Genomic DNA, 12,199 nt, shown 5'->3' with positions numbered 1-12,199 from the left:
GTTAACCTGACAAAAGATTCAACCAAGTGGTATTATAAAAATAATCATAGCTAACACATAGCCTTTATCCCATGCCAGGCACCGTATTAAGTTCTTTACATATAAAATTGAAGCAAAAACAGGTTAACTTGCCTAAGGTCAAACAGCTAGTAATGAGTCAAACCCAATGTCTCTGTTCTTAACCACTATACCTCTTCCCGAGACTTCATAATGAGGAAGAATAGATGAAGAAACATCTATCGTAGACTTTTTAGAGTTGGCACTGAATGAGTGAGCTGAGATTAGGGTCAATTACAGGGATAGGGTCTTGCTCTGAAAAAGAACTATATGCATGTAGTTGGAGTGGGAGGTGCGCGAGAGGTGCTAAGGTATTTGCATACTGAAATCATGTTATCAGGGCAGCAAGACTGGCATAAGGTCAGCTTTATAGATGGCCTGGGAAGGTTTCATGCCTAAGAGGAAGGACCCAAATCAGTAGAGAGCAGGTTAGATGCAGACTCACATCATCCCTTCCAGAGAACTAGGAATATTTATAAGAAGCAAGGAATATAAAGGGTTTGTAACTTTATTATTTATTGAAAAAAATAACTTATGTTTGTGTAATGCTTTACTACTTAGAAAATGATATCACATACATCAAAAAGTGAACTTCAGGGCCGGCCCGGTGGCTTCAGGCGGTTAGAGCTCCATGCTCCTAACTCCGAAGGCTGCCGGTTCAATTCCCACATGGGCCAGTGGGCTCTCAACCACAAGGTTGCCAGTTCAATTCCTCGAGTCCTGCAAGAGATGGTGGCCCCCTGCAACTAAGATTGAACACGGCACCTTGAGCTGAGCTGCTGCTGAGCTCCTGGATGGCTCAGTTGGTTGGAGCGTGTCCTCTCAAGCACAAGGTTGCCAGTTCGACTCCCGCAAGGGATGGTGGGCTATGTCCCCTGCAACTAGAAACGGCAACTGGAGCTGGAGCTGATCTGTGCCCTCCACAACTAAGACTGAAAGGACAACAACTTAAAGCTGAATGGTACCCTGCACAACTAAGACTGAAAGGACAACTTAACTTAGAAAAAAGCCCTGGAAGTACACACTGTTCCCCAATAAAGTACTGTTCCCCTTCCCCAATAAAATCTTTAAAAAAAAAAAAAAGTGAATTTCAGGGGCCGGCCCGGTGGCTCAGGTGGTTGGAGCTCTGTGCTCCTAACTCCGAAGGCTTCCGGTTCGATCCCCACATGGGCCAGTGGGCTCTCAACCACAAGGTTGCCAGTTCAATTCCTCGTGGGCTCTCAACCACAAGGTTGCCAGTTCAATTCCTCAAGTCCCTCAAGGGATGGTGGGCAGCGCCCCCTGCAACTAAGATTGAACACGGCACCTTGAGATGAGCTGCCGCTGAGCTCCCCGATGGCTCAGTTGGTTGGAGCGTGTCCGCTCAACCACAAGGTTGCTGGTTCAACTCCCACAAGGGATGGTGGGCTGCGCCCCTTGCAACTAACAACGGCAACTGGACCTGGAGCTGAGCTGCGCCCCCCACAACTAAGACTGAAAGGTCAACAACTTGAAGCTGAATGGCACCCTCCACAACTAAGACTGAAAGGACAACAACTCGACTTGGAAAAAAGTCCTGTTCCCCTTCCCCAATAAAATCTTTAAAAAAAAAAAAAAAAGTGAACTTCAGAACAGGGATTATTATTCCCATTCCATAAATTAGTGTTCTGACTGTCTATTAGTATGTAACTAACTACCGTAAAATGTAGTGGCTTAAAAGAATTTATTGTTTCTCATGGTTTGGTTGTTTGAGCTCAGCTGGAGATACTTCTTGAGGTTGCAATCAGATGACAGCTGGGAATGGAGTGATTTGAAGACTCAAGATGATTTACGATGTGTAAGATGATTTACTATCCTGGCTAGAAGTTGGTGCTGGCTGTTCCCTAAGTCAGGGCTGTCAGCTAAGGTACCTGCACCTATCCAGTTTCCCTGAAAGTAAGACCTATCCCGGAGAGTCAGCTCTAATGTGTCTTGGAGCAAAAATTAATATAAGACCTGGTATTATACTGTATTATACTATATCATACTATACTTACATTATACTATATTGTACTTATTATTATATTATAGTAAATCCCAGACTTATAGTAAAATAAGACCAGATCTTGTATTAATTTTTGCTCCAAAAGATGCATTAGAGCTGATTGTCCGCTAGGTCTTATTTTCGGGAAACACGGTAACCTCTCCGTGTCTTGGGCTTTGCACAAGTGGTTGTGTTCCAAGAGGCAGGAAGCAGAAGTTGCTAGGCCATTTAAGAGTGTCGTCTAGAACAGGCACACATCCCTTCCACTGTATTCTGTTGATCAAAGTAGTCACAAGGACCACCTAGATTCGGGGATGGTGAGATAAACTCTACCTCTTGATGAGGGAATGGCAAGGTCACGCAGAAGAGCATGTGGAATGGGACATACAGTTGCATTCATCTTTGAAAAATTCAATCTGCCACAATAAGGAAACCGAGTCTCAAAAATTGTTTAAAAAACACAAACATCTTAGTTTGTTCTTCATGTATAATGAAATCTCACGTCACAACCCTAAAAATATCATATGAATTTAGTGGGTTATGATAATATGGTGAAACATTATCCATGTGGGAAGCTATTTTCAGTTCAATAAAACATTAAGTACTTTATCATAGGCACTGGCAGAAGCTGGGGACACAAAGATGAACAAGATCTGGCTTTTACCCTCAAAGAGCATATACCCCAGTACACGGGGGGCAAGGCAGTACAATGCGATAAGAACTATTTGAAATTTTTCAAAAAAACGTGAAAGTGGCGCTGGGCCATTAAAGATAAGTAGAATTTTGCCTGGAAAACAGGAATGGAGGTATGTTTAGAACACGTGAGAATATATGATACTTCTGGCTTAATGCAGAGTAACCTGAGAAAACATCTAGAAATGATGGGTAAAGATTTTTAATGCATAGCTGAGCTTCCGAGAAAGGATTACAAAAGCCTCAAAGCAAGGAATTGAAAGCCAAAGCAAAAGGCAAGCAGCTGATGCAAATACTGGAAAGGCACACATCACTGAAGGACTTGGGTTTTATACTGATGTCAAGAGACGAGACTGGCCCCATGCAGACAGCTGGAACTGAGACCTCCAGAAAAAGCTCAGACCCTAGAAGACCAACAGCCTTAGTGAAAGGGAGAAAACTATCAAAAATTCACCCAGTTGGCCAAAGGAGAAAGCAAGCAAGTTTAAATGTTTGGGCTTGTGAGATCAGGAGACAGAATTTTCTCAAATTCTGGCCCAACACTTCATGTGAATTTGAGAACCTCAGCGTACACTTCCTGTGTTGTCTGGGAAACATCTTGATCCCCACCTCACCCCCAGGTAAAAACTTGCATGAATACTGGTCTCGGATCTGTTATCCGTGGGACTGCTCTGGAGAGACGTGTACACAGTGATGCAGCAATGTGGGATTCTTACACCGTCACCACGCTGTACCCCAAATAAAAAAGCTCCGAAAGATATGTCAAAACTGCAACACATACAACTAACAAAATACTAGTATCCAGAATATATATAATGAAGAACAACAAAGACAACCCAATAGCAAGAAAAAAGAAGGGGCGTATGGGGACCAAAGGATATGAATAGGCAATTCCTAAAGGATGAATATGCTAATGCATAATCAGCAAAAAGGTGCTCACCCTTACTGGAAATCAATGATGTAAATTGAAAGGAAACTACGTCACACCAACAGAACATGGAAGTATTGCTGGTGAGAGTGAAATTGACATAACCACTTAGGAAAAGCAACAATAAATAACTAGTAAAGCTAAATACTAATAATTTCGCTTTTGAATAAACTAGCCCAAGAAGCATGGGCCCAAGAAAATGTACAAGAATGCTCATTGCGTTACTATTTATAAGAGGTAAAAAGGTGGAAATGACCCATTCATTGATGTATGTATGTGCATACACAATTGTAGGCTCACATACATATTTAAAATAAAAATTTTTTTAAAAGATTTATTATAGGGAACTGGCTCACATGGTTATGGAGGCTGAGAAACCCTAGGATCTGCAGTCAGTAAGCTGGAGACCCAGGAGAGCTCAATGTGTAGTTCCGAGTCCATAGGCCTGACAAGCAGGAGAGCTGATGGTGTAAATTGCAGTCTGAGTCTGAAGGCAGGGGAAGACCACAGTCTCCCAGCTTGAAGACAGTCAAGTGGAGAGAGAATTTTCTATTCAGGCTGTCAGTGGATTGGATGAGGCCCAACCACATTGGGGCGGGCCATCTGCTTTATTCCATCTATAGATTCGAATGTTAATCTCACCCGCAACCACCCTCACAGATGCACCAAGAATACTGTTTAACCACTAATCTGGGCACTCAGTAGCCCAGGTAAATTAACACAAAATTAACCAGCACAATGCATAAGTATCAAAAACATAATGTTGAGTGAAAAAGGCAAGTTGCAAATGACTATGTCTCGTTTGATGCAATTAACATTACTTTTTTAACCCCAAAATAATATTAAGGGTCCTTCTATAGCAAAAGCACAGAAACACAGCTATTGAAGGATGTTTATATCTGTGGGGATGGAGGATGTGAGATGGGTTTGTTTTTGGTACCCTTCAATAAGTTTGGAATAATTCATAATTTTAATTTTTTTTAACATAAAAAGTACCTGACATTTCCAGGGAATTGTAATCTGTTGGAGTTTGATCGAACTGGCAGGAGATGACAGTAAGAAGATGGTTTGGGGCCATGGTTTGTGAAGAATCTTGACTATGATGTGGAAGAGTTAAAGTTTAGATGGTCGTGGGAGCCCCCAAAGGTTTAAAGCAGCAAAATTAGTCTCATAAAAGCAGTCGTAGAGAGGATTATCCTAGGACTTGGGACTTGATCATAGAAGAGGTACAGGAAATGGCTTTATAAAAAAGGGGCCTATGAACTGGCATAGTCCAATACATAGTAGTTACATACTAAGGACACAAACTAAAGGGTCGTCTGTACCACTGTCACCTCAGCCATCTGCATATAGTTGCTTTTCTTCTAGTTTTGTAAGGTCTCTTTTCTAGGGCAGGCCTCACCAAGAGTTTAGCCATAGCCCTAGTAGGCCGATAAAAAAACAGCAGAGGAGCCATTTCCTCAATTCATTGAGATTTTGCTTCCTGGCAATTGTCAGTTTAGCTCAAATAAACTCATAAAAATTCTCAAAAAAAAACAAAAAACAGATTTGGGATCTGCCTTCACTCAAAGTGACTGCTCTCTGAAAGCCATTTAGGAAACAATACTAAACTTTTGGCAGCAGCATGGCTCTACTAAGAGATTTATTTGATGTTTATTAGAAACTATACGACTTGAACTTGTGGGGGTATTTTTTTTTTAGCCCAATTAGACTTTGTCTTTTAATGGGGAAATTCAGTTCGATATTTCGTGTAATAACCAAATGAACTTGATTATATTCATTTTAATTTGACAGCAAACGTCTATTCATTATATACAGTTCATGCTAAGGAAATACTGAACAATTGCTTGAGTTTAGGTTTTGACAAACTGTATTTGAAATGACAGTAGGTGCTACAAGTGAAAATGACTGTTAAGACCATTGAGGGAGGAGTGTACTAGAACCTAGGCCAGGAGACAAGACGGGACAGGTACACACGGGCATTATCTGCTCTGTTAGAGTTCTCCAGAGAAACAGAACCAGTAAGTTAGACAGGCAGGGAGAACGATTTATTTTAAGGAATTGGCTCCCACATTGTAGGGATTAGCAAGTCTGAAATGTGTAGAGCAGGTGGCAGGCTGGAAATTCAGGTAAGAGTTGATGTTGCAGTCCACGATCTACAGGCTGGAAACAGGCAGGGTTTCTGTTTTGATGCAGAATTCCCTCTTTGGGAACTCTCCTGTCTTTGCTCGTAAAGCCTTCAACTGACTGGATGAGGCCCATTCACATTAACCTGCTTAATTAACTCCGTCTGCTGATAAGTATTTAGTCTTCATCCCAGGTTTTTGGCAAAGAGCTTTTAAGACCTTCGCAATGTCCTGTGTTGTCTTTTTGTATGCTAATGAGATGACTCTGGTTGGTCCCCTGGATAGTTTCAGAATGAGACTTCGTTGCCAGAGGAACCAGACCAAGGCCTGACTAGAAGGTTGGAATTTTCAGCCCCATCAGACCTCCAAGGAGGGGAGAGGGGCTAAGGATTGAGCTAATCACCCGTGGCCAATAATTTAATCAATCATGCTTATGTAATAGACCCTCCATAAAAACCCTAAAAATGGGGTTTGGAGAGCTTCAGGGTTGAATATATTGAGGTGCTGATAGGGTGATGTGCCCTGTACCTTGCCCTATGCATTTCTTCAATTCGGCTGTTCCTGAGTGGTATCCTTTATAACCAGTACTAGTAAATAAAGTGTTTCCCTGAGTTCAGTTCTGTGAGCCATTATACCTAAGGAGGATGTAGGCACCAATTTGCAGCCAAGTCAGGCAGGAGTGTGGGTAACCTAGGGACCCACTACTAGTGATAGTCATCTGAAGTAGGGGCCATCTTGTGGGCCTGGTCCTTAACCTGTGGCGTTAGCACTAACCCTGGGCAGCCAGTGGCGGAACTAAAACACTCGGTGTCCAGAGTTGAGAATTGTTGGGTGTGGGAAAAGCTTGCACATTTGGTATCTGAAGTGTTTTTGAGTAGCAGAAAGTTTTCATTTATGACTCCTTTAACCTCTGCCCTCCTCTACCTCACCTCACCCCCCAATATAACTAATATTGTAAGTTTGGTGTGTCCTTTCAATCCATTTTTATACATACTTTTTAAAGTTTTACAATCACACATGTATCCATAGCAACAGTATGGTTTTCTCCATGTTTGTGACTATCCTCTATCCTATGCAATTTCTCACATACACACTGATACATTTATTATTCTATGCCACTGGTTTCTTTACCTACCCCTGCACTGATACCCCAACATTTAGATTACTTTAGCTTTCTACTATATCTTGATATCTGGTAGGCCCAGCCCATCTTCTTTGTTCCTTTTCAAAATTCTCTTAGTTACTTGTGCTTTTGAAAATATTTTTTTAGAGGAAAAGTATTATCTTTTTTTGGTTTTTTTTTTTTTTAAAGATTTTATTGGGGAACAGTGTGTACTTCCAGGACTTTTTTCCAAGTCAAGTTGTTGTCCTTTCATTCTTAGTTGTGGAGGGCGCAGCTTAGCAGCTTAGCTCCAGGTCCAGTTGCAGTTGTGGTTGCTAGTTGCAGGGGGCGCAGCCCACCATCCCTTGCGGGACTCAAGGAATCGAACTGGCAGCCTTGTGGTTGAGAGCCCACTGGCCCATGTGGGAATCAAACCGGCAACCTTCGGAGTTAGGAACACGGAGCTCCAACCGCCTGAGCCACCAGGCCGGCCCCGAAAAGTATTATCTTGTACAGACACTTGGCCCAGCATGGGAGGGTGAAGGGTCACAAAAACCTTTTTGGAAAAAGAGAGAAGGGGATAGACAGGATATTCTATCAGACAGAAAACATGAACAGGTGTGAAAACAAAAAACAGTATGCAACCCTCCAGGCAGTTTCCTATTACTGGAACATAAGATGGGCCAGGTCTTCAGGACCTCGTATGCCACACTAAGGGGTCTTGGACTTGACTCTATAGGCCCTGGATTCTTAACCTATTGTCTATGGTTGGGCTTCAGAGGGGATCTAAAGCAGGGGAGTGCCACATCACATTTGGTCCACATAGATGTCTCTGAAAGCCACACAGCAAATAAATCTGATGAGGTGAAGCCTGGACGAAGACCACTAATAGCCTTCTACAAAAGTGTAAGCAAGAAACAAGGGGAAAACTGACTGTATGATGTTTAAGTGGGAACAATTAGTAAGACAACTGCTTGGTGGGAAGGACAGGGAATAGTCTAATCTCCCATATTTCTGACTTGGATGATAGTGCCATTAACTAAAATAGGGGAAACACATGAGTAGGTTCTGGATAGTTTAGAAAACTGGCAGTCAAGGCCCCTCTGTGATAGGCCCACTTAGATAGGCCCACAACCTATCTAAGTAAACAGAAACACCAAGACAGAGACAGGGCAAAATATTTAATGTCTGTAGCTGTGCCTTCCCCCCACTCCTGTTATGATGTGACAGCCTCCCCAAACTGGCAGTTCCAGAGAAAACATGGGCACTTTTCCCCAGCAGGGTTGGAAAACCATGAAGGCCCTAGTTATCTTGACTTGGATGTGATTATAGGAGAGGTCTTTCCACCGCAATGCCTCCGGCCTCTCTGGTCAGGAAAACGGCCCCAGTTCTACAGGACTCCTGAGGTCTTCTGTTCTTCTGCAGCCTGGCGCCGGGAGCTGCGCCGCTGGAAATAGCGGTAGGCGCGGACACTACAGAGGTAGCCCCCATACACAGTAAGCAGCATCATGGAGGCGGAGAAGGTCTTGTAGCCAATGTCAGCTAGTTGCTTGGCAGTTGGCATGTCGTCCCCTACAAAGACAGAGTGGATTTAGACCTGAGGAAAGACCTCATCTGCCCAGCCCACTTCCCTGTTTAAGGCCATTCCGTAACTTCTGCATCCTGCTTAGTATATGTACACTCTATTCTGCACGGCCCCTCCACATGTGCCGAGTCTCATACTGGAAGACAATGTTTGAGAATTATGCTAAGATTCAAAAGGGCAAATAAAGTCTGCATACGAGCTACAAAAACGCAGCTGGAATCAGGTGCATCCAATGACATCATAGCTAACACCTGGCCCTCCATGTTTGTGGATGTTTGTGGAAAGAAGTGACTGGTAGGACCACCCAGAAATCTTAACTGGTCCACGACTTTAAGCATGCATCCAGTTTTTCTGGCCAGTAGGAGGTAGCCAGGGATTAAACATTAGCAGTAAATTATTCTCTGTAGGAGGATCAAATGGGAACCTTCTAGGCAATATCCCATTTATTTTCCCATAAAAACAATCTTATTCATGGTGGTTAGGTTCCCAGGTTTGCCCTCAAGCACCTGTTAAAGCCATAATATACCTGAAATAGTGCCAACAGTACCTTTATATTGTTTCAATTATACTTAATCTCTACAGCATTAACTCTAAGTTCCAAACACAACACCAAGAACCTATCCCAAGGGCTAAAAAGGAATTTACTGAGTCTCCAGCAAATTGTTAACTGAGATTTGCATGCAATATATTACATCTAATTTAACTATTCCCTGGATATTCTCAGGGAGTAAGACAAAGTTTAGCAATGACAATCTCTAATCCTGAACAAAATGTTCCTCAAATTGGGACTATGAATGTGTTCTTAGACTCCTCTCCATTGAGGGAATTGAAATTAAAACACTGAAATTAGTTGAGAACAGGTTTCTTAAAAAGTCAAGAATTTGATGCCTGACCATTGCACTGCACACCTGAAGCTAAAGCTGAATAATATTGAATGTCAACTATAATTTAATAAATATATAGTCACGGGACATGGAGTACAGCATAGGGAATAGTCAATGGAATTGTAAAAGCTATATGCAATGTCAGAGGGGCAACAGATTGGGGGAGCAGGGTCATCACTTTGTGAGGGGTGAAATGTCTTAACTATTACATTGTTTTGTACACCTGAAACCAATAATAAAATAATAATAATAAAAGGTCAAGAATTTAGAAGAGGACAAGCTCAGCATTAGCTGGCTCAGAGGGTCAGAATTAGCTAGCTTACAGATTTTGGGGTAGGGTGAGACATATAAATGCTTCTCCAAATGAGTGCTATAGGCTGGACATTGCTTTTGAGCCAGTCCTTGAGGGTGGACCCCAAGCTGAGATGAGGCATAACTTCTTTGAATTATTTCAAGTGACTATGCAACGTGGCTTTAAATAAGGTCAGAGGAAGAAAACCAAATGGCACAGGTTCAAGATGAGAAAGAGTTGTGTTCAGGTAATCTGAGGTCTGAAAGGACCCCAAGCTATGAGACACTGAAAAAAATATACACATACACACAGACACACAGCAGGATACTAAGGTAGTAAGCAAGCTCCCAACAACGAGACTTGCAGACCTTCAACCTCCCCTTCACTTCTTTCTCCTGTCTTCCATTACCCTGGCCAGATGCTAACCAGTTTTAGGACCACCTCTTCGAGGGCTGAAGGAAGAAGACTGGAAGCATTCACCAGCCAACAAACAGGATGGTGTAGAAGAGTGACTTGGCTAGAAGAGTGACAGAAGACTTTCTAATAGACATAATTTTGGTATCTAGAACCTCACTTCCTTCTCTTTGTCTAATCTAATCTATTTCCTATTTTCAAATTAACAAAAACTCTTCACAGACCCTGACCTAAGGCAGGGCAGTAGAAAAGGAAAAGACAGATGTTGAAATTCAAGATTTATTAACTGAATGGATTAAGGCAAAGCTGAAAATATCTCCAAGGCAGCAAGTTACAAACTGTGGATTGGGATACTGTTAATAGAAATAAGAAACGAGAAGAAATAGGTGTGTGTCATTGGGGTGGTGATGGCATTATCAGTCAAGAAAAGCAAGAGTTGGGTTTGGGACACGTTAAAATTATGATGTTCAACACAACATGCACGTGATGATGTCTACCTGGCAGATGGGTATGTAAATCTGGCCAGGTACAGATCGAGGTAACAAATGACACCAAAGCAGAGGATAAGACCAGAGAGAGAGGCCAAGAGAATGCCAGTCTAAGGGAGCAAAACAATTAAGGAAAGAAGGCAGGTAGGAAATTCCAGAAACATCTGGGGGGCTTTTGTATTTAACACACCCCCCTTCCTGGTTGAAAATCACTGCTGTATCAAGTCACTGCCGTTGATGGAGGTGTGCTGTATCTTTCAGATGTGTTGGGCCAGAATGAAAACTGGGAACCACTACAACAAAGACTAGTCAGATGGGATCAGTGGATGATAATGGGTGACTAGGTCACAGGTCAACGTAGGACAGAAGTTAATGTAGTGCACTGAACTGGAACAGGCGTTAAGTAAAAAGCGGATTCTTAGCCAGGGCCCCAGGGGGCCCATGAACCCTGACCCCCAAGATCACGGCTACCGGAGCCAAAGCGTGGAGGGTCGAGACGCCCGGCTGGAGTTAAGGTTTGACTGAAACCTACGGCTGCAAGGAGCTTGCTGGGCTGGAAGCAGTGCAAATCGCGGCTTGCGGTCCGCGGCGCAGGATAACCGGTGACCTCTGGGGCACCAAGGACAGCCCAAAGACCGGCGCATGAGAGGATGCCGTAAGCAACGGCCGGCCCAAGCGGGCGCGCCTCTGCGGTCCAGCGGCCCCTGCCCGGGCCCAGCAGACGGCGTACCTGGATGCTGCAGCTCCCTCCCGTCTAACCGAGGCCTCCGCAGGTAGCGTCTCGCAACCACAGTCTACACAACTTCCTAGCGCAGCCAGATGCAGCACCCAGGACCTGGCACGTGAGGGTAGAAGCCCAGGAACAACCCTAGACGCAGAGACGCTATTAGTGAGCCACCCTTTCTCCTTCCCACCCGCACCGCTTACCCTCTAGGATTCGGTTCCCGACGCGAGAGCGTGCACGGGGTGCCGGACACAGCGCAACTCCGCCCACTGGAGCGCGATCCAGCGCCTCCGCAACTCCGGCTGGTTGCCTGAACTTCCGACTTCCGTGGCAATCACCTTACTACGCATCCTCAGACAAGACTTCCTCTCCGCCGAGCCCGTTGAATTCTGGGGGTTGTAGTAATTCTTTGAGAGAGGGTCTTTGGCGACTCAGGCTGTGGAACCGGAACTTTTAGGATATTCAGTCACCGTACAAAAGACGATCTTTCTCTGACTCAGTCAGCCAGTCAATCCCCAGCCTACGGTGATGTCTCTGGTAGTAGGTAGATTCAGGGTCAGCCCTCTGGAGGTGGACCGCGCGCCCCCTAGAGCCTGGATCTGCCTCTTCTCCGCGGCCCCACTTTGGCCAAGCTCAGGTAGGAACTCGGCCTGGACCGCGGAGGATGCAGCAGGTCTGGCCATGACCACGGAGTGGGCATGAGGGATGTTTCTGTCCCATGTGTGGCCATTCCGCTCGCAGGCGACGTGATAAAGCCCCAAAGAAGCTCCGAGAAGGAGGGAGGAGGGTACCACTTGGGGAAAGGGGGTGCGCTGGGGAGTGGGGAGTGACTGGGATTATGGAGGAGGGCTTTATTTTTTTCCCCTTTTTCCTGCCGCTTGAGTGAAAACACACATGCAATGAT

General features: G+C 44.2%; 1 protein-coding gene across 2 annotated transcripts; it reads right to left on the bottom strand.

The window, feature by feature from the left end:
- Positions 1-8,074: 8,074 nt before the first annotated feature.
- On the bottom strand, positions 8,075-11,648 carry LOC117028211 (cytochrome c oxidase assembly protein COX14). Of its 2 annotated transcripts, none has more exons than XM_033116525.1 (2): positions 11,499-11,648; positions 8,075-8,480 (listed from the first exon to the last, which is right to left on the bottom strand). In XM_033116525.1, exon 2 carries the CDS (start codon positions 8,470-8,472, stop codon positions 8,299-8,301), a length of 174 nt encoding a protein of 57 aa, XP_032972416.1. In that variant the 5' UTR covers positions 8,473-8,480; positions 11,499-11,648; the 3' UTR covers positions 8,075-8,298. The 2 variants fall into 2 exon arrangements, with proteins under 2 accessions (XP_032972416.1, XP_032972417.1); XM_033116526.1 differs by lacking the exon at positions 11,499-11,648 and adding an exon at positions 11,302-11,492.
- Between the last annotated feature and the right edge of the window lie 551 nt (positions 11,649-12,199).

This window comes from Rhinolophus ferrumequinum, chromosome 10, assembly GCF_004115265.2.
Source record: "Rhinolophus ferrumequinum isolate MPI-CBG mRhiFer1 chromosome 10, mRhiFer1_v1.p, whole genome shotgun sequence".
Taxonomy (NCBI): Eukaryota; Metazoa; Chordata; class Mammalia; order Chiroptera; family Rhinolophidae; genus Rhinolophus; species Rhinolophus ferrumequinum.
This window is presented reverse-complemented; position numbering and strand designations above follow the sequence as displayed.